Genomic DNA, 26,881 nt, shown 5'->3' on the forward strand with positions numbered 1-26,881 from the left:
AGAACACTTTTCCACTTTGCGTCAGTTCATCTTAGATGAGCTCGGACCCACAGAAGCCGGCGGCGTTTCTGGGTGTTGTTGATAAATGGCTTTTGCTTGGCATAGTAGAGTTTCAACTTGCACTTACGGATGTCGCGCCGAACTGTATGTACTGACATTGGTTTTTTTGAAGTGTTCCTGAGCCCAAGTGGTGATATCCTTTACACAACAATGTCGGTTTTTGATGCAGTCCCGCCTGAGGGATCGAAGGTCACGGGCATTCAATGTTGGTTTTGGGCCTTGCCGCTTACATGCAGTGATTTCTCCAGATTCTCTGAAACTTGTGATAATACTATGGACCGTAGATGATGAAATCCCGAAATTCCTTGCAATTGTACATTGAGGAACATTCTCCTTAAATTGTTGGACTATTTTCTCACGCACTTGTTCACAAAGAGGTGAACCTCGCCCCATCTTTGCTTGTGAATGAATCTTTCTTGCCACATCTCCCAGCTTTTTTGGAACGTGTTGCAGCCATAAAATTCTAAGTTGATGATGATTTTGCTCAAAACAATAAAGTTTATCAGTTTGAACATGAAATATCTTTGTATTGTGTTCAATTAAATATAGGTTGAACATGTTTTGCAAATAATTGTATTCTGTTTGTATTTGTTTAACACAACATCCTCTTTTTGAGAAAGCGCAACTTTGGTCTGAAAGGAAGAAAATCCTTCTTGTCACTATTTTTTTTTTTTTTTTTTTTTTTTTCTTCTCCGCAGCGCAGCAGAAATGCACGAGTTTCACTTCCCACGCTGTAGGCCATCCCGTGTGGGCCCGACTTGTTTAAAGCTGCTTATTCGGCCTCCTTTAGCAGCACACTGAGCTTTTATTCTTGATGGCAGCCGGGCATCTCAGCCATAAGTAGGCCACCCGCGTTAACCAGCATGCACCTCGCTGGAGACGCACCCCACCCTGAAGTTTCTCCTTTGACGTATTGACACTTGAACGGGAATATGTACGGCGTGATTGCGCAACACTTTTTTTTGGGCGTTCTGTTGCTGCTGAAACGCGAGCACGATAAAATGCCGAAGCGAGAAGCACGTCGTAAAGCTCGCAGGACTTTGGCGTGGTTACGTAACTTCCACGGGCGGCTCGGGTTGCACGCGCTCCGGACCGCGACGGCAAAAGGGGCGGGGCCGCGGTGGGCGTCGATTGGTCGATATTGTGACGGACAAGGCGGGGGAGCCAATAGCCAGCCTCGCTATCGACTCGCCCCCTCGCCCGTGCCCTCCTCCGCTTTGGCCGCACAGGGCAACGTTTGTCCGGGACTCAGCCGTACACAGTCGACGCGTTGCCGCTGCGCGAGCTTCCTACTATTCGCGAAGCAAGTCAACTCGAGCTGGGAGCGGGACGCCATTTGCGGCGCTGGTTGAAGCACTTTGCGGAGTGGAACTAATGTAGGAAACTGGGCGAAAAAAAATAAAACTAAAAGCCGACGACGACGACGACTTGGAGCGAAGAGGATTCGTGCTCGCAAGGTACGTGGTGGACGCTACTGCGCATGCGCATACCGCTTAATGTATAGCAACCTCACTCGACGCGACTTTAAAAAACGTGAACTTTCCGCTCGATGACTCGAGTTTTAAGTGGCGAGCTGAATCCGGTTGCGACTTTAAGTCGACAAGTGTCTACTAAAATTCATAGAAGTAAGTCTACTCGTAATTGTTAAGAGCGGACGACCCCCCCTTCCTTCTCCCTTGACTGCTGCTAACATTTCGTCAGCCATCTCATTTTTTTCTCCCCACTTTAACCCGTCAAAACCCGCGACGGACACCGTCTAAACTGGACCTTTTCGACCACCGTCGTAAATTATATTCCGGCGCTAAATGGACACCGATAGCGCGTGTTATCTATATGAATACTCGCTACTTAATGATGCCATTCGGTCTTGCAATTGTGGTGCAAATGTGTTTTGATGTCAATCGTGATGGCCGAGTTCCCATACGTACCGGTATCGGGTCGATACCGGTATTCGTGAAGGTTGCCGATTCCCAGCAGCTGGCAATATTCATTTGCGTCAGAAAGAAAGAAAGAAAGAAAGAAAGAAAGAGAGAAAAGTTCTGTGTTTACATTTGTGTGTCATTGCGTTCATTCCAAATTGTAGATATTAAAAGTACTAGTAGTATTGGTACTTGATATGGGTGAGTGTTCAAGAGTGAATACTGGGGGGGAGTGGTGTTGAACATCCCGAATTGTAATGAAAATATAGTTCCAACTTTTTAAGATTAATTCGTTCATGAACCACGTTTGTATCTCAGATTGTCTTTTCCCCATTAAAATGAAGTGAATTGGCCTGAATCCATTCCAAAAAAAAAAACACAACAAAACAATTTTGTAATGTTGTTTTTTTTTGTTTTTTTTCAAATGAGAAGAATATCACTCTATGATATTATACAGCGATGACACAATTAAATAGAATTAAAAAGTTTTCCTCACACGTTCTCCTTCAATGCACATCGTGCCGCTCATTCTTGTGTGCCGGTCTCGGCCACCCGGTGGCAGTATATACGGACCCGAAGACTCTGCTCCTCTCTCTTCTTCGCATAGAATAAAAAATAGAATATGCCGGTGCGTATTGTTATATGATCTGTGCACACGTGGTGCTGCACCGTTTTTGTTCAGAAAGCCGACGCTTAAAGGGTAACACCGCCGCCACGTAGATGCTAATTGTTAGCCCGTGTGCTTATGGAATTTCCCATTATATGTTAGCATTAAGCTAGCAGAGGTTATGTGATCGCTTTAAATACGCAACGTGTAATTCTGTGTTTTATGTTTAGTTTGACACTTAACTTTATTATTTATTTATTTATTTTTAAGACAATTTTCTAATGCTAATTGTATCTGCAGCTGCTTGTGAATGTTTCTTGCGTTGTACGCGCTTCTTCTTCCTTCCGGCATCTGTAATAAAAACGCCGTGTTGTCCCGCAGCTCCGCATCGCTTCCCCGCAAGGCCTCGATTTCCCTGATGGGTGCGCACTGCGAGGAGGCGACGCGCAGACACAGCTGCAAATCACCCAACCGAGTCGACAAGTGCGAAAGAATGAAGGCCAGCTAGACGTGTCCCGTCTCCAACAAAAATAAGAGCAGTTTGTTTTATTTTGTTGTTGTTTTGAAAACACGGCACATTTTTTGGGGGGGGGGGCAACATGAGCGCGGAAGGCTACCAGTACCGAGCGCTGTACGACTACAAGAAGGAGCGCGAGGAGGACATCGACCTCCACGTGGGGGACGTGCTGCTGGTGAGCAAAGCGGCGCTGGCGGGGCTCGCGGCGCTCTGCTACACGGACGGCCTGGAGCAGAGGCCCGACGAGATCGGCTGGCTGCCCGGCTTCAACGAGACCACGCAGGAGAAAGGCGACTTCCCCGGCACGTATGTCGAGTACGTCGGCAGGAAGCGCATCTCGCCGCCCACGCCCAAGCCCCGCCCGCTGCGCCCGCTGCCCGTCGCCCCGGCCGCCTTCAGGACCGAGGCCGACTCCGACTCGGAGCAAGGTGAGTCCCCGCGGTCAGAAAAAAGTGCGGCCGTTGCGCGTTGCCGCATTCAAATAATTAGATGGCATCGAATCGGGCGTCTCTTTCCGCGCAAAGGGGCGTGGCCTGTGAGTCTCGGGTGTTGAAGTTCACATTCTGATGGTGGGCCGTTGCGTCCCAGTAATGTTTTGACACTACAAACTTTTCTACCAGTACATAATGAAACCTTACTAGTAATACTGTGCTGCACTAGTAACACAACTAGTAGGCATGTTTTACACACTTGTAGCTACCTGGACCCTACGAGTAGTGCCAAAATGCCCATTTGCAGTTTTGTCTCGCTAGTAACACGTTGTTGTTCAACCAGTATGCAAACAGTTTCCTACTAGTTTGCAGAAATGTCACACGATAGTGGGGAAAAAAAGTAAGTCACAATCATTCCACTAGTGCTCTGATTTATTTTACTAGTGAGGGCAAATAGCATACTAGTACGTGGACCTTAAGCTGTATATCAAGAATACCAAATAAATGCTCATACGGCTTTTTGGCGTTACTAGTGAGCAAAAACTGTACACTAGTTGACCACTGCCTGCTACAAGTACTCCTAGTGTCATAAAATTCTTGTTTAACATCCAGTGCTTCACTAGCAGTACTAGTATCACACAGATGTCAACTAGTGCAGATTATTGCCTCGCTAGTAACGTAGTTTTCCTACTAGCATAAAAAAAATGTCTTGCAGTCGTGGGGGAAAAATGTGACTCGTTAGAAAGTCCTTCTACTAGTGCCCATAATTGTCTTAGTAGTGAAGACAAAGAGTGTACTTGTACATCAAGCAGCCTTGCATACCACACCGTCCCGCATTGGGCGTTAAGACGCAGCACAGCAAGCCGGTAAAACGCCCGCTCGCGTGTTGGCCGTGCGAGGGGCCAAAACTATCCTGTAGCCATTTGTGGCGGATTGTGAAATTCTTTGCTGCGGTTTTGCAGTCAGCAGCAGCAGCGGCGTCCAGGCGGGGCGGCGTTCGATACCCGCACCGCGCGTGAGTGGCGTTGCAGCGAACGTAGCACCGAGAGAAGAAAAGCGTCAGTGTCCTCGGCCGTCCGGGGGGGCGGCAGAGCTAAAAGGCTAATGTGTGTGCAGAGGATAAACACTGAAGTGGAGCTTGGGAGGAGCCTTCATGCTACGAGGGCTTTGACGATGGGGTCCACGGCTCGCTTTTTTTTTTGTTGTTTTTTTTTGGGGTGGGGTTGTGATTTATCGCTTGGCACCAAGTTTTTTTTTTTTTTATTCCCCCCCCCCCTTCTCCTCCACTGTTTGGATAGCTACTCCGGTTGGATGCTGGGGGGGCGGCGGGTGAGCGGAGGCTGGGAAAAGTGGGCCACGGGGGCCTACATGAGTGCAGCAGATGTGAAGAGGCCGCGTGAAACCATTGGGCCTGATTCTTTGGCTCCCCGAAAGTGACGTTCCCCTTTCCCGGGCCCCTCTCGCTGGGGAAACAATGAAGGAGGCCCGCTCAAATCTTCCCCTGCGGGGCCATGTACTCGCCAACATGGACAGTTACAAAGTGTTTTTCTCGTTCCTTTTGGAAAACTTAGTGTGAGTGGCATTTCTCGGCTTGTGACGTTTGACGTGCAGCATCAATTGTTTAAACTTCATACACGAGTACACCTGTAACATTTTTGTATATTTGGATATATTTTATATAATATTTGATCTTTTCATGGCTTTGCTGCAAGGTAAAGTACAGTGTACAGCTTGTGTAACAGTTTAAATCGGTCGTTGTCTAAACCGCGGGCAACAAAAGTGAGTAGACCCTAAGTGAAAATGTCACACATGCTCAGTTAGCACCACACTTACCATTTTTCATTTGATTGTTTCATACTTATGGCCCAGAAGTGTTTTTGACACAAATCTTTCCTGTGATTAAATGTAAACGAGATAAATACTTGGTTAATGGAAATTTACTACTGCATGTTACTACCGTGAAACGGGATTCCGTCAGCAACCGAGGACCCTCTGTGGGGATTAACAGAAGTCATTCAGGCTTTTGATTGGCTGCATTATGGCCAATTAGAAGATGGACATTATGATTGATGTCATTCTTATGTACAACCCCAATTCCAATGAAGTTGGGACGTTGTGTTAAACACAGAATGCGAGGATTTGCAAATCATGTTGGACCTATATTTAATTGAATACACTACAAAGACAAGATATTTAATGTTCAAACTGATAAACTTCTTTGTTTTTAGCAAATAATCATTAACTTAGAATTTTATGGCTGCAACACGTTCCAAAAAAACTTTGAACAGTTTGAACTGTGTATGTGTATTCAATTTAAATATAGGTTCAACATGATTTGCAAATCACTGTATTCTGTGTTTATTGATGTTTAACACAACGTCCCAACTTCATTGGAATTGGGGTTGTACATTGTTCAATGTTATTAAATGTAAATGAATATAAGGGGGGGGGGGGCTGCACTTAAAAATTGATTCAATTAAAATGTATTGCGTATAAAAGTTGTTTGATAACAAATGGTTCTGTGAGATCACATGAAATGTATTGGTGTTTAAAGTTCATTAAATTCAGTTTCCATCCAAAGATGTTTGCAAGAACACAAAAAAAATAAATAAAAAACTTTTGCGTGTGGACCAAAAGCTAAGATGCGAAGAAAAATGTGCATTTTTGCAACCCACCTTGCACATCGCGGACCTGGCTGCACTTGTCGTCCTTTCAAGTTCCTACCGAATGGCGGAATTGTCGCTGCGCGATTGGCGAACGCGGATTGTGCCGGGCCGTGTTTGCGTTGGCCCGTGGAATGCAGCTGTTGGAGTGTAACTTATCGCTACAAAACATGTCAACGCACGTTTGAGATAAACCGCTGCGGGCTGCGTTTCTTGCGAGGGGGGTGGGGGCGAACATCTGATGCCGCACCGGCTGACGTGACCTCGCGGAGACAAAAAAAAAAAAAAGGTTTTGAGCTTCCACATCGAGACCGTGGCGGACATCTGCCGCTCCGCAATGAGGGTTCCGTTGTCCCGATTCTGGTTTGCGTCGGAAAGCTTTTAACTGGCCGGGGAAGGATTTAGCCCAGATTACTAAATCCGCTGGATTGGCCGCGCCGAAAGTTTGCGTAACGCAGCCGCCTGTGTGATGTGGTGAGCCTCCGGAATGTTCTTCTTTGGCGGCAGACTGCACGCTGAGGCGACTTTGAAGCTTTGTTGTAACAATTTAGCTGTAACAATAAACAGTCGCACGCTGAGCCTGAGAACTGCTCACCTGATTACCTCTGCCAATGAGCTTTTGTTTTGGTTCGCGTTTTGTTAGCGGAATTCTTCAGAAACTAACTTTTATTCAAATGTTTTCCTTCGTGACTAATGCCTGAATTTTAATGAGACAATTCCAGTCAAGTGTATTAGTGCTCATCTGATCCTGGATTTTCTTGATATATTTTTTTGTCCCCGTCTGAAACCGCATTTCCGCTAATCGGTACAGCTCCGTGGGCCGCGGAACGGCTCATCCGCGGCACGCTACGCAAACGAGCCGATGAACAAAACAACAAACAAAAACGCACCGTGGCATCCATCTGTCGTGGTTTTTTGTTGTTGTTGTTGTTGTTGTTGTTCTTACACACTCGTGCTTATCTTCCATTGTAATACGGAAGTGAGCAGTCTTTGTTGACCAATCAACGGAGGGCTCCGTGTTAAGCTCCGCCCTATACAAGCAAAGTGTACCTACCGTACAACTGAAACTGGTATCTCCGCAAAGAGATCGGATATTCTGGGACGGTTTACATTGGCTGCGGGCGGACTCATTCACTCATTGTCCACCCCCTCACTGTTTACTGTTGATTATAACTTGGTTAGCGCGTGATTCCGAACACGGCCACAGAAAACAGCCGTTGTTGCACTTTGTACAGTTTCCTTGATTTGCTATTAAGGCGCTCATGAACAAAATGGATTGTTCTGATTCACTGCGTGCTGAAAGGAGGCGTTAGCGTTGGTTTTCCCAAACAAGCGCCGCGTGCTGTCCGAAGGATCCTCCAGAAAATACAAAAACATCTTTTCCCTGTTTGTGTACAATCCAGTTAGTTACTGATTCCTTTTCTCACCGTGTTCTCGGGCGCAACCAGATACTCGTCGGTGGGAAAGCAAGGCAGTGTAGACAAACATTGCTCAAACCGTCCCCGTAGACAGACTTGTTGACCGCGGGGTCAAAGTGCGACCGACCATCGGCAAAGAGCTTCGTCAGCGGTTCAACGCTATCTGCACAAAGACACCGGAGTGGGCCGCGTCGCATTCGCGGATGGCGCGGCGCAAAGCTTCTTTGGCGGAGAGCGGGCAGGCCGACAGAGGCGAGAGGTGCCAACTTAGCGAGGAGACGACGGCGAGCGCCACACGTGCGTGGGGGCGTGGCCTTACATAACCGCTCTGGCGACATCCATCATTGGCTGTCGGGCCGCTGGAGCGGCACGCCTTTTAACTACAGAGCACGCGTACAGCATATGGAAAAGTTGCTCGAGCATTTATTCTACATCCAGGTTAAGGTGCATGTACTAATATACTCTTTGTCCATACTAGTAGGACAGCTTTGGCATACTAGTAGGGCAGCTACATGTTACTAGTGACGCAACGCTGCGTGCTACTAGTACTACTTGTGACAAAATGTATAAGTTAACATTTAGCACTTCACTAGTAGTTGTCCTACAGAAATGTCATACACTATTGGCGTGCAGCAGTGGAAAAGCGCTACTAGTAAGAGAATCGTTCTCCGAGTCGTTCTACTAGTGCGGTGGATTGTTGTACACTTATGGAAAAAAGAGTGTACTCGTACATGGGTCTTGAGCTGAATATCAAGGCTATTAAACGGCTTTCCTTCCACGTATCCACACAGCGCGCACGGCCGGCCTATCGCGCGCTCGCACATCTGGTAACGCTCAAAGCGCGGCAACTCCCTAAAACCTCGCAAAAAGCCTCGTGGAGCTGGCGAGCTGCGCCATCCGCGACTCCCATTTGATCGTCGCTTTTATGCGCGGCCTCCAAAGGGTTAAGTCGAGTCAAGGCCCCGGAGAAGACATGAAAATGGTTTGTTTGTTCAGGCCAGCGCATGACACGCCGTTTGCAAGAGCTCAAGGGTGTGGGGTGGGGGCGTACGTTTCTCCACGTTTTTTGTTTGCGAACACTTTGAATTAAATAGCCGCAGGGCACATTTTGGAAGCGCTCCAGTCACTTTGACAGGAATGTGAAATACTGAAGGCTCTCTTTAAATGTGCTGTGCGGCGCTGTGTGACCTGAGCGAACCTGGACGCGAGCATTTTGAAAGCATTCGCACGCAGATTGTCCAGCCATCCGGCAACAGTCCTCTCATTGGCTGACGCTCGCTCGCAGCGCCCGCTTCAGCCCGCAGGGTGAGCTGTTGCCACTCCTCGGCGCGTGACCGCGGTGCCGAATGCCTAACGAGCGCGCTGCATCTGAATCTTCAGCTTGCTTTCCTGTTGCATGTTCCACAAGTGATCCACTTCTCTTTCCGCCACGTGAGCTTCGCTGTTCAGCCCTTGTCGCCGCCTCGCCTCCCCAGACGAGAAGAAACATTATAACCCGAAAACGGCGGTCACTTGAGTAGCCCCTCTATATTTATCCCAAGCGCGCGCTATGTTTAGCGTCCGGCCCAGTCTTGCCCACACAGTCTGCAGTTCGCCCGGTTCAGACATGGCGTTAACCACCCCCCACCGGCGCCACAGCGCCAGCTGCGCACGGCCGCCCTCGGCCCGCGGGCCTGCACGGACTCGTCCGGGGGGGCCCCCGTGCCCTCTTTAGCCGCTTTCCATAGAGACAGCTTCCAGTATTGGAGCTCCTGTTTAAATGCATTTTTTTTCAAGGTCCTAAATTATCCGCAGACGCGTTGACCTTGCGATCTGTCTGAGCGTACTTGTCTTGGACGGAAAGCCCCTGTCGCGCCGCACCCCGAAGCCCATGTGGTTGTGCTATATGTACGGGATACAGAATGATGGGGGGTACAAGTCAAGCCATGAATTTCCAATCTTGGGAGTGCATAATACCCCGCATATTCACATCATCATCAACAGCATAAGCGTAGATGTAAAATGCGGTAAGATGGTGCCAAACAAAGCGTTGTTTAAAAGGAAAGTAGTACATTAGCATCAAGGAACTACGTTGAAGTGATACATCTCGACTGAGAGACAAGCTTTGTCTGTTGAGGAGGAGCTCAATTGAGCCCGGGTTGTTAGTGGAAGTTACAGTGTCTTCGGATGAGTGGCAGTCAAAAAGTAATGTGGCTAATTTAATTTAGCCTGCTAATAATTGACATTTTTTTCTCAAGTCACTCAACTCACAGAACAGCCAGCCAACTCTACACTCTCATTCGCTGACACGCATGTCACTCACCAGACCAGGCCCTGCCTTTTAAAAATGTAAACACTTAGTCACAGGTACAACAGTAGAGCGCGAGGATGGCGACGCAGAGTGGATAAAGGTTATACCCTCGCCTCAAATTCCCGTTAATTGTGTTTAATATTGCGAAATAAATGTTTATCCGATGAATCGATGGGAAATACGATAGACTCCTCGATTCTAAAAATAGTCGATAGCTGCAGGCTTGTGCACGTCGGGCCACAAACGCATCGCTGCGTATTTACCGCGCCTTGTCCGAACACTCGCATTTCAGTTGCGCCAGAAGGACCCCGCCCTTCTGCGGTAGCGCGAAGCAACTCAATCTCGGGCCCGTCTCGCGACAACCGCTTGATGCCGGGGACGCTCGTCTACCGGATGGCGTCGCGCAGCGTCAATGATTCACACGAGACTGCGGCAAAGGCCTCGCTTTGTCCGAAACGTTATCTCCAGTAAGGCGAGCTCAGATATTGCAGTCATTTTTATGGCTGGAAAGGAGGAGGAAGGGGGAGGAAGGGGGGTACAAATATAACTCCAGCTTGTGAATTAGTTTCTGAGAAAAAGCTGCCATCCGTGTTGGATATCTGCTCAAGGGGGGAAAAAAAGTTTGTGATGGCAGCACACAGTGTCCGCATGTCTATTTAGAGTAACTTTTGGCATTCTGTCTCAAAGTTCACTGCTTCTGAGAATAATCCCCCCGACCCCTTCACCCCCTTAATGTCTTCCAGATGAGCACTTGTGCTACATGCACTTTGGAGTGTTTGAGTGCGGTCACAAGGAGCTTTCTTCACACGCAACATGGCGGCCAAAGAGGAAGTGGCTTTGGATGAAGTGCTTCATTATTTGCCCGATTGAACACGTGCGTCGGTGCTAGAAAGGCGTGCGTTTAATTGCCCGATTTAAAAAGGAAGGGGGGGGGGGCGTTTATTTTGAAAAGCAAAATATGGTTTCAAGAAAGACTTCCATTCATAGTTTGTTGGCCTTTTTTTTTTTTTTTTTTTTTTTTTGCAAGCGCAAACAGTCAGCGCTTTCATGTCCACACCTGGTACTAAAGGTGTAAATGGAAGAAGAAAAAAACCTGTGGCCCCGGCTTGCCTCACATCACAGCGTACGTATTTGCCCAGCGCCTCACACTCTTGTAAATGCTCACCTTTTTTTGGGGGGGACGTTTTTTTTTTTTTCAACTTTTTCAACTTCCTGCCAGCTTGTAAGCAGAGCGCAGCGCTTCCTGTGCGTCGCTCTTAACCGCACTTCAGAACTCGCTTATTTATTCTTTTTTTTATTTATTTATTTTTTTTTTCTTCTTCTTCATTTCAGCAGCGCAGCTGTCTACCAAAGTGCCGTTTTACTAAATTGCTGGCTAAAAATCACTGCGCGCCGCTAGCGCAAAGTGTACTGAATGCCATGTCGCTATTACACACACGACCTTTGAAGTCGTAGAGAATAACATTTTTGCCTCCAGGCGAATGTTTCTCCCTTTGGTGAAAATAGTCGTGTAGCAATTCATGCCTAACATTCCAAGGTTTGTGGCATTGTCTTCACTTGAGCCTTGTCTGCTAAAGTGTGTTCTCCACTGTTTAAGCCATGTTTGCAGCCTCATACCGTGTCAAACGTGAAGACCTTTCACAGCGCCTTCCAGGCAAATTGGCACGTTTCTTTGAAATGATTTTTTCAAAATCATTTTTTTTCCCCCCGTCTGAACGTCTTCGGAAGTGCACGTTCACATTGCCGTCGCAGTTTTGCGCAATCAGATATTTCGATGTGTGCCGACACATAGTTGCTTTCAACGCAAAGGGGTGTGGTCAGCGAGTCTCGGGCGCACCTTCCTATTGGCCGGTTCGCCGTCAGTGATGGTCGACGCAATGTGAGATAAAGATGAAATTGCACCGCGCGGAACATTCGTCGCCCGACTTAGTTTCCCCACTTGACTATTTCTTATCAAATCTTCACCACTTTTTAATGTTGTTACTCGCAGGCTTGTGGCTGCTGGACCTGACGGAGCAGTTTTCCCTTCCCGAGACGGCCCCGCCCCACCTGGCCCGTCTCCTCGAGGCCATCGAGAAGAAAGGTAAGTTTTTGCGCCGACATGTACTTATTCTAATTATCTAAACAAGCTGGGAGACAATAGACTCCTCAATGAACCGAGTGTCCTGCCTCTTTTTTTTTTTTCTCTCGCTCTCATCTTTTTCTTTTGTTTAAGGTCTGGAGAACCCCACGTTGTACCGGACCTTTACTGCAGGGGGTGGCCATGAAGTCCGACAATATTTTGAGTCTGGTAAGTAGATTTGACACAATGCTAAAAGCCATTACGATTCCTGTGAACCCCTTGTTTATCGCGGGGGATACGTTCCAAATCCACCCGCAATAGGTTAAAATGTGTGACACAGAGAGACCATTTAAAAAAAAAAAAAAAAAACTTCACAAGCTTTTAACACTTTTAAACTCTTAAGAAACACTTTCTAAAGTATTCATTAGTCGCAGTTCTCACTATTGAGAGGCAAAGCGTGTGTCTGCTTCAAGCTGTTTCTTTGTCGCTACTGTAAAACTGACACATAAAACAAAAGCGAATCAAACTTTGAATGTTAACAACTGAAAATGTTCAACCAAACCATGTAATTTCCTCTAACGAAAGTCTGTTTGCTTAATGCTGACGTATAATGCAAAATGCCATAGATGGGCCAACGGAAATGAGCATAGCTGTTACTCTGCTTCTAACCTTACCAGACACAGAGCACCTGCAAACGGGTCCTACAACAAAATCCGCAGGCATACTGTGTATTCTCTCCGCTCTGTGGAAACAATGACTGCTACTGGACTTTCTTTGCCGCTTCTTCTGGCTTCTAAAGTCATTGTCATGTCTTAAACTTCATGTCCCAATCCCAGCCTCAGGTACTAGTTCTGAAGCCGGGAAATTGGCAGGTCGACCTTTCAACTGCCTTTATGTCTGTGAGAGAAAACATCGCGGTTCGTAGCCTTCTTGTAAATGCGCCGTGTTTTCAGATCCCTCGTCTGCGGACCTGGACCGGATGGAGCTTCCCGCCCTGTGCGACGGCGTGCGCCGGTACCTTCAGGACCTCCCTCAGCCCATCGTCCCGCCCGCAGTGTACGCTCAGCTAGTGCACGCCGCCAAAGGTAAGATTCCGTTTCCGTTCCTTTCTCGACAGAAGAGGTGACCTCATGTACCAGTGTACTGAACATTGAGTACTCGCAGCGCAAACCGCGAGACCACCCTGGCGCACTTTGATTTCCAGACACGTTTCTAACCTGTTTAATTTTCTCTACGCTTTGAATAAACAACTCTGGCTGTGATCATTGTTGTGAATTGTGCCGTTTCCGTGATATTCTTTGATTCTTGGCACGAGAGAAGTCCATGACTTGCTGCTTGAAAACATTGAAGCAAAACATTCCAACGCAGATGGTCAGAAAATGCTTTGTTTGTATTCATTTTGTTAAATATGCTCAGCTTACAACAATTATAATGTTGACATTGATTCAGTGTGTTGTAAGTATGCGACAGTAATAACGGCACCGCTTAGTCGTGTTCAAAAACTATATTTCATTTGAATACTTCTGTCTAAACTCTTCAAGTCGCTTCAACATCGTCCTTGGCACCAAGCTGCCACAAAATAGTGGCAAAGCACTACTATAGTCGAACTGAAAATCCTCAACTCACTTGAACATTGTTCCTTGACAGCAGGATGCTACAAAATGGTGACAAAGCACTACTTTTGTCGAACTGAAAATCCTCAACTGACTTCAACGTTGTCCCTTGACACCAAGATGGCGCCAAAGCACAGATTTGTCTACATTTTTAGCCTAATTATTAGCATAATTGCCCACGTCATTTTTTAACGTTTTCGGAAAACAAATTGCGTGAACGAGAGTCCGGCTGCCTGGATTCGACCTTTGCGGATCTCCATGACCTGCGTGACGAAGAATCTACACACGTTTTAGTGAGCACGTTGGGTTTTTTTTTTTAATGATGATCTGACAGTAAGTTAAAAATGACCCTGTTAAGCGAATGAAATGAAACTCCTCAACTGACCTAAACATAGTTCCTTGGCACCAAGATGCCACAAAATGACAAAAATAGAGCACATAATTAGTGAGTGCTTCAGCGTATAACAGAGGATACGTTTAAAAAAAAAAAGAAGAAAAAAAAAAAAAAAGCTTCACTGTATTCCACGATATAAAATTCCCTGTATAGTTACTAGTGTTGGAATGAGTGAATGATTGCGATCGTATTTCTGTGAAAAATCGTCCGCGTTACTTCACAGGCTGTCACGTGGCCAGAAACAGGATACGTGCGGTTGGTGGGGACTAAACAAGCCTCTCGCAGGCAGCCAATCACCCGCCAGTGTACCTTGCACTATCTGTCAACCGTGTCATCTCTTGCATGCGCTCATTTTGTTCCATTCCGCAACTTCTCTTGCAATGTTCTCACGCCTTTTTTTTTTTTGTGTGTGTGTGTGTGTGCTTCCTCCTCCGCTCAGAGGTGTCCAATCCTGACGAGTGCGCCCAGCAGCTGCGCCGCATCGCCAGCGGCCCCGCCCTGCCGCCTCAGTACTGGCTGGCCCTTCAGCGCGTCCTGCGCCACTTGGCCCGCGTCTGCCAGAGCGCCACCAAGAACCTGCTGAGCGCCCGAGCGCTGGGCGAAATCTTCAGCCCAGTCTTCTTCAGGCAGCAGAGCACCAGGTGGGGGAGGGGGGCCGTCGGGAACCGTGGGACACACAAATACACAGAGTCCTGGGATTTAGTATGAAAAGCCATTGGAGCGTTTATTCGATAGCCTTGCTATCCAATTTAACGTACTTTAACTAGCGTTCTTTCTTTCTCCTCATCTTCTCTTTGTGCAGCTGTGAGCCCAGCCTGGATGCCCACGTCAGGATCATCGAAGTTCTGGTGGCCAGCGAACGGACTGAAAGTCAGGCCGCTCCAGGTACTTTCCCCTCCGACCGCGCGAGCAGGCGTGGCATCTGTAAAGCTGAACATTGCGGCGGAGATGAATTCAACTGCAAATGAAATTAACTCCTCAATTTGGCAGGAAGATGAAAAACTTTTGAGTTTAACTGTAAATCTGTTGTAAATGTCAGCTTTACAGATGCCATGCTTTCTACTTTGTGTTCAATTTGAGCCATTTTATGATAATTTCTGGACAATGTTCAGAGTCTATAAACGTCAGCTTTACAGATGCCATGTTTTCTGTAGTTTTCTGTCCAAATCTGAAAACCTTGGAGCTTCATTGTACATCATCAAATTCTGACTTCAAACTTTGGCTTTACAGACGCCATATCTGCTGTGTAGGCAAGTGTGTTCGGTCAAAATCTGGCCAGATTACGAACAGTTTTGCGCTTAACCGACTAACTTTAAACTCCAGCTTTACAGATGCCACGTTTCCCGAGCAGGCGGCAGGTCTGCTGCGAAAAGTAGGGCAGCACGGGAATAGTTTTGCTCGACAAAGCGTCTTGAAGACGTCGTGCGTGAGCAGAGAACAAAGTCAAGCAACAGGTGGCGCGCGCGCGCGCGCGTTGCAAAACTAGAAAACGAACCGTAATGACAAAACGCGGTTTGCATGTTCCGTGTCTTGGCACTGCGGTGGTCTCCAGTCTGGTTTCCTGTCTGTTGTGTGCGCTCGTGTTGCTTTTACAGCGTTCGTTAGAAGCGCCGCCGTTGACGTTTTACGACCTGCTCGGCCCGTTCGTACTTTGATGCTTCTCCGTGCGCGCGGCCCGCTCTCAGCCGCAGGAGCACTTTTGGGACGGACGACGGAAGGAAAGTTGGCCGAGGGGGGTGCACGTGTAGATCGGGGGGTGCTATTGGAGCCCTCTTAAAATTGCTTCTCAGGAAGACGCAGTCTGGTTTGAAGCTGCCATTTTACGCTCCTTTTGGCCATTTCCGTCGGTCCTAAAACGAAGGCGACGAAATCTGAAGCACGTACACGACGAGACAGACGGGTGGCTTGAAAGGTCAAAGGAATTTTGTTGTTTTCGTTTCTACATGCCAATGTTGAAATGTGACATTCACGACCCAGAAAAAAAACGTCTCAAGAAGCCATGTCCAAAAAGACGCGTAGGAAGTCAGCCATTTTGGTTTGAAGCGATCCTTTTACACTCATTTTGCCGAAGATTTTTATTTGTATGTTTTCCAGTTTCACTTACCAACATGACATTTGGCAGTCTTGTCTGTCACATGTAAACCCACCAAAAACTTCTCAAGAAAGCGTTTCCCAAATGTCCTCCCATTTAGATTTGAAGCGGCCATTTTATGGTCATTTTGGCCAATTCGCCGCCGCTCGCATCTTTCATGTTGGCGTTCCGCTCCGATCTACAGAGAACACCCGAATTATGTTTTTGAGACGAAAGAAATGTCTCTTTGTAGTCACGACCTCAAGTAGCTTATAATGTCTTCAATAATTCACCAAAGGGCAAAGAAGATGCTGCAAAAAAATCAAACACAATTTAGTGCATAATCCGTCATCGGGCAAATGCATTCAGCGAGCGTTCGTACGGAATGCGTTTCAATAGAATACAACTCAGTGGGAGCCCATGTGGGAGAGAAAATGGACTGCTTGCCACATTAAAGAGAGCGCGCTTGGAACACATTAATCATCTGTTGCAACGAAGACTCTGCAGTTTCCTGTTCGTGTCGCCTTATTTTTGTTACGCAGCGTACTTTCCCCATCTTCAAAGATGTTTTTTTTTTTTTTTTTTTTCCATTTATAGCGGCGTTACTTTGTGGACAGCAGAGTGCGGGAAGCCTTTTATTTTCCAAAATAAAGGCCTTTGTGATTGTTAAAAATAACAGAATTCTACCATCTCGAAACAACTGGGCTATTTTTGACATCCATTCGCCGTAGCTGATTTTGGGTGAGAGGCAGCAATACACCCTGGATTGGTCACCAGCCAATCACAAGGCACAAACGCACCAACAAGCATTGGCACGTTATTACGGACACTTTGGAATCTTCACTGGACCGAAATTGCACGCTTGTGGAATGTGGGAGGAAGCCGGAATACCCAGAGAGAAGCTACGCAAATGAGCCGGGATTCGAACCCCGAACCTCCGAAATGCGAGCCAGATAAGCCTACCGCTACGCTTCCTTAAAAAATGACACCCAGAAAGGCATAGAAGTGGACGTCGTTGGAACAGTTGGACGCGGACTTTCCAGCGCAATTGAGACGAATCCTGAAAGCCGAACATCTCCAAACGTGTTGGGAGTCGTGTTTATCGTGACATCGCAGTGACGCCGTCTCGTCCGCTCCCGGTGGCCGTATTTTGCGACCGAGAGCTCTTTTAATTGGATCAAAGTCCGGGGACCCTCGCGTTCAATGACGCACGCATAAAGCAGCGGGAGTGGACTCAGGTGCTCAGGGAGCGTTAGACGCGCACACGCGCATATTGCACCTTTTTAAGTGAAAGGCCTGCGTGTGCGCGCGCGTGTATGCGTGCGTGCCTCCTCCCGGCGACCGGCCGTCTATTTTAAGCGAGCGACAAAAGGTCCACTTAGATTTGGTTGGCTGGAAAGCCGAGCTGCCACAGAGCGCCTCTTGTTCGGCCCCGGCCGCCTCCCTTTGCCCCCACCCCCCGGACCCCTGCCCCTCAAAAGTGTCCAGCTCAGCAAATATTTGAAAGTTTGCAAGTTAATCATAAGCTGCCTCCTCGTCTCCAAACACACAGGAGAGAGAGAGCGAGCGAGCGAGAGCGAGCGAGCGAGAGAGAGAGAGAAGGCAGGGATGAAGAAAGAGAGAGAGAGCGCAGCGACGGCGGCTAATCATTAGCGTGGCAACGTTAGGCACGCTGCACCCGCCCTCGCACATAACGGATTAGCCGGATTCCAGCCGCGAGGAAGCACATGGAAAGCTACGCTGTGCTCCAAGAGCCCAGGCTCTCAACTTGGATTTAATGTGACTTTAAAAAAAGAAAGGCAAAGACGCCAACAAGAGAAACATGCACAACGTGCAACGTAAGTCTACTTGTAACGTTGGGAAATTGGCGATCGGTGCTTGTGGGCTGCAATTGTAATCATAATTAATAACACAAACGACGCAGCACTTTTCACGACGTACAAACTTAACAGGTTGACGAATAGTCAGAATTAAACTCAACAAGACAATAGCTCAAGTTTAGTAGTGATTCTTAAATCACAATTGTTGTTGTTTTTTTTGGTTTGTTTTTGATGATGACGTGTTTACAACCAATCACTAAGACACAGCTGCCAAAATGTCTGAAAACTGCGCTCGTAACACCGACTCTCCTCAATCGAGAATCGCTTTGTTCGCCGTCTCGATCGACACGCAGCGAACATGCGTTTCGTAATTAGTGAGTGAATGTGGCGTAGCGCCGCATGCGCAAATCTTATGCTTTCGTAAAATCATGTAACACTTTTTTTTTTTTCTTTTCCGTTTTTATTCAGCGCGCTTTCAAAAACTGAGATTTTGCTTTCCGAAAACGACAGTTCGACCTGCGCGTTTCTATGTTCGTTGCAAAAGTCGAACGATATCGTAATTTATCTGGCAGCCACCCTGCATTCCGACATGCGTGGGTGAACATGCGTAAATTCTTCCCAAAAATGCGCTTTTCTACGTTTCCACGGGAACGACAACACTGCTGTTATTTTGTATTTTTTTCCCCCTTAATCGGAATCCATTCCTAAAGGTTTGCGGAACCAAAATGACAGTGTTGGCGCTCATTTTTCTGTTTATTTACAAAGTCAAACAGCAGATTTTTGTATCGGGTCACTTGCAACATCTCCGTGTTCTGACGCTCATGAATGCAACGCACCTCCTTCAGAAAGTTGCATCTTTCAGTCTTTATGTGGGACTGGATATCCCGCCATTTAAAAAAAAAAAAAAAAAAAAAAAAAAAATATATATATATATATATATATATATATATATATATATATATATATACATATTTTTTTATCTTCCAGTTTAAAACATCAGTTGACATGAAGGAATCAATTCTATGTTCATTTGTCATTTACAACACAGGCTGTCAAACTCAAGGCCCGGTGGCCAAATCCGGCCCACCGCATCCTTTTATTTGGCCTGCGAAAGCAAATCATGAACAAACTATTTTCCTTGACTTCTGATTTCAAAACTAGTTAATCCAGGGAACGAAATATTTGTATGGTTTCACGCCAATGTGGCCCGGAGCAAAAATGACTTTGCCGCATTCCTAAACGAGAAAGTTGCTTTTCCGTGTTTACGTGGGACAGATAATGCCCTCATCCTTTTGTTGAGTATGGTGCAAAGTGACACGGTCCCATAACGAAACGGTTTTACCTAAATGCTTTTATTTCAAACAATCCTTTGGCGATGTTGCCATATCCGTTAATGATAATCGTGCGTTTGCTTAATGTGACTGTCGATCCTCCGAAAAGTTGCGTCTTTCAGTGTTTATAATCGATAACGCCACCATTCAGTCAAATGAAACACAAAGTGACACAATCCCTGGAGGAATGAACGTCCAAATTCAAACGGTCGAGTTTGAACGTCCCAAATCCCGCAGATTTGCTCGTCTCGGGCCTCAACACGGGGCACATTTCCAGACGCTTATCTCAGCGCGCCACGCTCGGCTTTCACGACCGGACTGCATTCCGCTTGAGCCGTTCCACCTTTCCAAGAAGCGGCGTCTATTTTAGCGGCGCTCAGGAAACGGAGGCGGTTACCCGTGTCACGCCGCGGGATTAGGAGCGTATTTCGGAGCCCTGTGCGGGCGGGGGATCGGATTTGAGCGCGCCGCGCGGACGTGCGTCGCCGCGGCGCAGCTAGCTCGGCTTTGTGCGCGGGCCGCGGCGCGGAGGGGAGGGGCCGAGTGAGCCGCGAGGATGAGGAGGGAGGAAGAGCGCGAGGCAGGCAGAGGACGTGGATGCGGCGGACGCACGCGAGGTCTCTTCACCGCGCGACGCCCGGAACATTTTAGGAGTCATTTAATGATCCTCTCGAGTGCTTTTGGGTTGCGAATCAAAGCGAAGGGGGAAGACAGGGAGGGGCTTTTGGGATGACTTCATCGCCGCCGGGAAATGAAAGATGCCGGAGCGCCCGGTGACACAGCTCCCGCCTGATTGGCTGCGGTGAGTGATGTAACGCGTTACTGAGCAGGATCTCTTTCATGGATTTCTTTTTTTCCCCCCTTCCATGGAGACATGTTGACATGTTGCCGCATGTGGTTTGCCTCACACTCAAAGGCTTCTGCGTTGTAATGTGTTGGGACGGGAATGAGTTGGACTCTGAATGTGAATGTTTGTGCGTCTGATTGACTGGCAACCGGTCCGGCGGGCGGACGAAAACGGATAAACAGCCGTGCGATATGTCGAAGTTGCGTGATGGCGGTGCCAAATTGATTTGTGACCGGTCCGTGCCTGGGAGAGGCGCTAGAGAATGAAAGGAGTGCATTTTAACGGAGTACAATATGCAAAAGTGGCGTGCAGTTAGTAGCAGGAAGCCCCCCTCCCTCCCACCGCAAAGGCGGCTTAAAAATAGCGCGCTACCTTAAGCGCCGCCCGTGAAACTGTCAACGCGCGAGGGGCACCGTCGCAGGTTTAAGATGATTTATATTGGCAATGTTCCGACGGCTCGCACGCCATCTCTGTCGCGCGCTCGCCAGCTGTCGCCTGAAAGCCGTGCGCGTGCACCACGCGCTCCGAAAATGAGACGCGGGTCCGGAATGTTCTGCCCGTGAAAGCATGAACGGCTTTGTGGATTCATTGGCAGCTTTTCTCAATGGAATTCATTCTCATGAATCGACATTTTTGCCCCGTGCCTCGTCCATCGCGCCTCGCCGTCTGCGGTGGGGTGGGGCGGGTGTGAGGGGGGTGGCGAGGTCTTGCGATCAATGGAAGACGTGCATTGGTGGTGCCCCGGCAGATTAACGACTCATTTGTACGGATCGGAAGCCACCAAACGGACACCGGGTCCCAATGACACAATGCGGCAGGGCAACGTTTTCTTCTTACCGTTTTTCGCTTGTTCTTCCTACACAGTCGTCGTCGTCGTCCCCCCCAGCCCCCACTCCCAAAAAAAACTCCTGAAGTTACTTGCCAGTTGCTCCACCTGGATTGGAACACGGTCGGAGTAGTATACATTTCTCAGTGCCTTGTACATGAGACAAAGTCCTCTGTTTACCAGCGCACCTGACATGCGAGCTTTCCAGGTTACAAACCGCAGCGAAGTAAACTGGCGGCAGCAAAAGACGACGTGGCACCGGAAATTCGCACCGTACGGCGTACTTACTGTTTTTTCATTTGTTTCGTTTATATTTATGGCCTACGAGTCTTTTTCATCCAAATATTTACAGGAATGATGCCTTCACTACTGCGTTAGTGAAAGACTCCGGCCCACTCTGGCTGGCGTACAAATGCACTTGCGTCAACTCTGTTCTAATCCGACGACCCCGCACGCACTTTTATGTAACTTCCGCCATTCCGTAGATAAATGTCTGCTTTTTACACATCAAAACCTTCTTGACGAGCGTCCCCCTTGTTTACGAAAACTGTTTGAATGCGTTTGCGGACGAGACATTGCCGCTTTGCTTTTCACACAATGTACGGCGGCGCTACGTCTTCTTGCCGCCTCGTCTCCTCGCAGATGAAAGCGAGAATTACGCAATGTCCTCGGTTTTGTTCCTTCTCCGTCCGTCACTACCGTATTTTTGGTGTGGATAAATGTAGAAGTTGCGATACGCCTCTGTTTCCAAAAGGCGAACGAGACGTGTGAAGTCATTTGCTAGCAAACACAATTTCTTCATAATAAAGTGTGTTTTCGCTTAGTGTTCCTTTTTTCATATTCTGAGTCTATGCTACAATTTTATTCGTGGAAAAATAAACACTTCCGAGCCTAAAACATTCAAATTATGAAAAATTTCATCGGGAAACAATGTTTCGGTTTGCGTACACGGCAACTTTCTTGACGCTTAGCGCCCGTGTCGCCCTCTTCAGCTCTACCTCCGAAGCCGCCCAAGCCCGCCCCCGTCACTAACAACGTTCAGAACAACAGCATGGCGCTGCAGGACGCCGAATGGTACTGGGGAGACATCTCCCGCGAGGAGGTCAACGAGAAGCTGCGGGACACGGCGGACGGTACATTTTTGGTGCGCGACGCGTCCACGAAGATGCACGGCGACTACACGCTGACGCTGAGGTAAGCTCCTCCTTCCTTGGAGGTTTCCACTATCGTTTGGTGGCTTGTCGTGATCATCTGTTTTTTTTTTTTTGTTTTTTTTTTGGCGCTTCGCAGGAAAGGCGGCAACAACAAGCTCATCAAAATATTTCACCGCGACGGCAAGTACGGCTTCTCGGACCCGCTCACCTTCAGCTCCGTGGTGGAGCTCATCAACCACTACCGCAACGAGTCGCTGGCGCAGTACAACCCCAAGCTGGACGTCAAGCTGCTCTACCCGGTCTCCAAGCACCAGCAGGTACGTCAGCGCACCGCTAACATCGCACGCGGCGACGTGAAGCTTGACGGCGTGCGCTCCTCTCTCAGGATCAGGTAGTGAAAGAGGACAACATCGAAGCCGTGGGCAGGAAGCTGTGCGAGTACCACCAGCAGTACCAGGAGAAGAACAAGGAGTACGACCGTCTGTATGAGGAGTACACCAGAACCTCGCAGGTACGCGGACGGGCCAGTTGGCGTTGATCGATTCATAGATGCGCAGGCGTTCCGCTGAACGCGTCCTCGCCCTCTTTCAGGAAATCCAAATGAAGAGGACCGCCATCGAGGCGTTCAACGAAACCATCAAGATCTTCGAGGAGCAGTGTCAAACGCAGGAGCGCTACAGCAAGGAGTACATCGAGAAGTTCAGGAGGGAGGGCAACGACAAGGAGATCCAGAGGTAAACCGGCCTCTCCTTGAACCCGTTAGCATTAGCATCCACCCGCGAATTTCCCGGCCTCTGAGTTGGACTCAGGGAGCAGGGTGTGAAGTTTCTCACTTGACACTCACTCCTTCTCGAGTTCTTACTTGGCACCAACAAACTGGACAACATCAAAATCTTTACGCTGGCTTCCTGTGAGTCAAACAAGAGGTTTTCAAATCTTACTGTCAGTCTAGAAAATTCCAAACGCACCTCTCCGTTCGGCATTAGAAGTCACTGATGGGGAAAGAAAATGATTTATGGATTAAATCTAGCTGTGCTTTCAGGATCATGGGCAACTACGAGAAGCTCAAGTCCAGGATCAGCGAAATCGTCGACAGCAAGAGCCGCCTGGAGGAGGACCTGAAGAAGCAGGCGGCCGACTACCGCGAGATCGACAAGCGCATGAACAGCATCAAGCCGGACCTCATCCAGCTGCGCAAGACCCGAGACCAGTACCTCATGTAAATAGACTTTCTGCCACTCAGAAATATTCCGGTGCCTGTTGTTTACAAGCGGTGTGAAACGGTCCGTAGCGGTGGTTCTCAAGTTCGGTCGGTACGAGGGCTCCCTCTCATGGTACCCAAAAGAATCACAGAATTCATTGCACAAATGTTACAGTGGCTTAAAGATTTTTTGAAATCCAGTGCATTTCAGGTCTATTTAACTTTTCAGTACTCTCGGATTTAATCTTCTAGAAGTGTTCACTGTCAAACTATTTTAGTTAGTTACGTTTTGAATTTCTGTTGTGTGTAACATGCAAGTGTTGGCTGTGTGTGGCCTTGCAGGTGGTTGACGCAGAAGGGCGTCCGGCAGAAGAAGCTCAACGAGTGGCTGGGAATCAAGAACGACACCACCGAAGAGTAAGTGTCAACATTTCGCTAAAACAATCCCGCTAGCCCCGCCGCCGACAACAATGCTAACGTGCGCATCCTTTTCCCCCCCGCCCCCTCACAGTCAATACTCGATGGTGGACGACGACGAAGACCTGCCCCATCACGACGAGCGCTCCTGGAAGCTGGGCAACATCAACCGGCTGCAGGCCGAGGCGCTCCTCCAGGGCAAGCGAGACGGAACATTCCTGGTGCGGGAGAGCAGCAAGGCGGGATGCTACGCCTGCAGCGTCGTGTACGTAGCCTGAAGAAGAAGAAAGCACCGTTTGTTTTTTTTTTCACTGGAGATGACACGAAATTAATCTGATCAATCTCATTGTCTCCCCTGGCAGCGTGGACGGCGAGGTGAAGCACTGCGTCATCAACAAGACGCCGTCGGGCTTCGGTTTCGCCGAGCCGTACAACCTGTACGGCTCCCTGAAAGAACTGGTCCTCCACTACCAGCACACGTCTCTGGTGCAGCACAACGACTCTTTGAATGTGACGCTCGCCTACCCCGTCTACGCTCAGCAGAGGCGGTGAGGCGGGGGCGGGGGGGCCGAGGTGCTACGAGGAGGCCTCACGGACGCAGGCGAGGGGGGAAACTACGAAAAGGACGCCTGAAGCGTTTTCAGTGACTGCCTGACGAGTTTGAATGTACATTTGATCTTCTTTTGAGCGTTTGCGTGCGTCCCCCCGGGACCCCCTGCCCGAGGACACTGAGGCCTTTTCCTAAACGGTGCTTGCGGACTCTCTGACGCTTTACCCGCCGCGATGGAACTCAACTCCCCCCTTTTTCGTGTGTCTTTTGGGTTGCGACAGTGTGTGCGAAAGAGAGTGTTAGTGAGAGGTGAAGTGTGAGGGCGTGTGTGTGTGTGTGTGTGTGTGTGTGTGTGTGTGCGTGTGCGAGAGTAAGGGCGAAAGAGTAAATGAGAGACTGTTTTTCTGTGTGTTTGTGAGAGAGCATGTTTGAGAGTGTTTGAGTTTATGAGAGTAAGTATGCAAGAGAGGCTTTGAGAGTATTTGTGTGAGAGAGCGAGTGCCCAAGATTGAGTGTGTGTGAGTGATTTTGGGACTGCGTGTGTATGAGAGTGAGTGAGAAATTGTCCATGTTGACCAAAACTCATTGACTCACGATGAAAAGAGTGTTGTGCGTGCGCGCGCGCGTGTGGAGGTACTCGCTGGTATGAGCTGTCAAATAGCAGACGTGGATCAGCTGATCAATGTAGCATAAATGGCACTTTTTAAGGTTTTTTTTTTTTTTTTTGTTCCTTTTGGGTGAGTCCTATGGACTCTTGCAGGAGGAATCAGTGAAACTATGAACCAAGTGCACCAAAGTAAAAAAAAAAAAAAAAAAAAAAATGGAAGAAAAAACAAAAAAAGTTCCTGATTTTTCTTTTAGTTTCTGATCTGCTATGCAATTGTTTGTCCACACTCTGTTGCAAAGCACGAAATAAGCTTGTGTAAATAGCCACAAGGGTATTTAAATGTACAAATGCCAACCTACCGTCAATATATAATTTTTTTTTTTTAAGAATAATAATAATAGTAGTCCAACTTTATTAAAACTCACTTTAACGATGGAGAGGAGGAAAAATATTTTATTCGTCCTCCGTGGCTTCTAACTGCTCCCGTTCTCAGGCAGAACCTTCAGACTGGTCAAGGCTGCTTCACTCAGAAAAGCAGTTGGCACGGAACAGTATAGATTTATTTTCATATAACAAATATATATATATGTGTATATATATATATATATATATATATATATACATACATAGAAATATATACGCCCCCCCCCCCCCCCCCCCCCCCACACACACACACACACGAGAGAAGAGTGGCTATTCAAGATTAACATCCATGATTCACTTTAGTATTTTTCTGTATCAGAAAATGAAATATGGACACCGGGTGGATTCGCTCATTTCACCTCATTTCACGCTAACGTTATTATTAGTGTTTCCCCAGTGAGCCAAAGACATACACTACTAACAAAAAGTTCGGGATATTCCGGGGCATTTTTAATGTTTGTTTCCAAGGAAGTCCACTCGGCGCAGTGGCAAGATTGTGACGGTGTCAGTCGCAGGTTGAAACATATCGAGACTGGAGGAGTCACAGAAAGGCACACGTTTACATCCTTGGAAATGAATTTTGACGTTCACTTCTTTGTTAGAGAAAAGCAACTTGTACAAAAAGCCCAGTATCCTTAACTTTTTGCAAATAGTGTTTTACGTAAGGAAAATGTCTTGTTCGCCACAAAAAAAATAAATGTGTGTATATATATATATATATATATATATATTATATGCTGAAATAATGATGATTTTTGTCTCAATTTACTTAGTGTGAAATTTGGGTAAATTGAAAGCAAAGCTATTGTTCTGTTGTATCAATGGCAACAGGTGGCTGCACAGGTTAAATGTAACTTCCGCCACCTACTGGAAGCACATTGAATTGTTCTGTCGGCCACTATACACCGCTAGCATAAATAAATGTTACATTATTTGTAGTAAATAGAAACATTTCGGCCAAATTCATTGAAATTGGATCATTTAGCGATCGGATCCTTTCCCATGACACGCTACACGGTAGTTGGGAGAATCACTGCTAACCAACGAGCGAACTGTAAAAGACGCGCGCAATGTGAGAATGTCATCGCTCACTGTAGCGAGTGTACAATTATTTTGTTTAAAAAAAGTTTTTGTCCACGAAAAAAACTCAAGGCTACTAGATGTGTCATGTGACATTTTGTTTCACCTTTTTAAACAAGCTGCTGACGTCTTTGTTTTATGATATTTGATGATGATTTTTATTTTTTGGGGTTTTTTTTTTTTTTAAGTTTCCTCAGCATCATGCACCATTCTTTTGGTTTTTTTTCCCTCTTTGGCTTTGTACGACTATTGGATATGTTTGGTTGATTGACGATGGTTTACCAGTGTTGCTTCAAACCTGTATTGGGCTCTTAAAAAAAATAAATAAAACCCTTTCTTTTTATGAAAACCTTGGTGTCCTTATTGCAACGGGACCAATCATCTTGAATCAGATGAGTCAAAACAATATTTTTTTTGTCTAGTATGTTTGTAATTTTGCCTTGACGTCTGAGTTTAATTACTTCCTTAACCATGCTTGTAACTCAAAACAGTTGTATCCCAAATAATCTTTCATTTAAGTGAATGGAAATGCCATTAATCTGTTCTAGCCCCCCCCCCCAAAAAAACCATAGTACTTAAT

At 47.4% G+C, this 26,881-nt stretch overlaps 1 protein-coding gene across 3 annotated transcripts; it reads left to right on the plus strand.

The window, feature by feature from the left end:
• Nucleotides 1-1,282: 1,282 nt before the first annotated feature.
• Nucleotides 1,283-26,644, plus strand: pik3r1 (phosphoinositide-3-kinase, regulatory subunit 1 (alpha)). Of its 3 annotated transcripts, XM_061697535.1 has the most exons (15): nucleotides 1,283-1,517; nucleotides 2,968-3,531; nucleotides 11,896-11,988; nucleotides 12,121-12,195; nucleotides 12,921-13,052; nucleotides 14,414-14,615; nucleotides 14,777-14,859; nucleotides 21,862-22,063; nucleotides 22,160-22,340; nucleotides 22,409-22,534; nucleotides 22,615-22,757; nucleotides 23,066-23,242; nucleotides 23,567-23,641; nucleotides 23,736-23,906; nucleotides 24,004-26,644. In XM_061697535.1, exons 2-15 carry the CDS (start codon nucleotides 3,186-3,188, stop codon nucleotides 24,191-24,193), a joined length of 2,196 nt encoding a protein of 731 aa, XP_061553519.1. In that variant the 5' UTR covers nucleotides 1,283-1,517; nucleotides 2,968-3,185; the 3' UTR covers nucleotides 24,194-26,644. The 3 variants fall into 3 exon arrangements, with proteins under 3 accessions (XP_061553519.1, XP_061553520.1, XP_061553522.1); XM_061697536.1 differs by lacking the exons at nucleotides 1,283-1,517; nucleotides 2,968-3,531; nucleotides 11,896-11,988; ... (2 more) ...; nucleotides 14,414-14,615; nucleotides 14,777-14,859 and adding an exon at nucleotides 17,541-17,883; XM_061697538.1 differs by lacking the exons at nucleotides 1,283-1,517; nucleotides 2,968-3,531; nucleotides 11,896-11,988; ... (2 more) ...; nucleotides 14,414-14,615; nucleotides 14,777-14,859 and adding an exon at nucleotides 18,851-19,998.
• The last annotated feature ends 237 nt before the right edge of the window (nucleotides 26,645-26,881 follow it).

This window comes from Phycodurus eques, chromosome 15 (assembly GCF_024500275.1).
Source record: "Phycodurus eques isolate BA_2022a chromosome 15, UOR_Pequ_1.1, whole genome shotgun sequence".
Lineage (NCBI taxonomy): Eukaryota > Metazoa > Chordata > Actinopteri > Syngnathiformes > Syngnathidae > Phycodurus > Phycodurus eques.

Coding starts and splice junctions, on each gene's coding strand:
- pik3r1 (XM_061697535.1), top strand. CDS start 3,186: ATGAGCGCGGAAGGCTACCAGTACCGAGCGCTGTACGACTACAAGAAG. Junction 12,196..12,920: donor CCGACAATATTTTGAGTCTG/GTAAGTAGATTT, acceptor CCGTGTTTTCAG/ATCCCTCGTCTGCGGACCTG. Junction 14,860..21,861: donor TGAAAGTCAGGCCGCTCCAG/GTACTTTCCCCT, acceptor CGCCCTCTTCAG/CTCTACCTCCGAAGCCGCCC.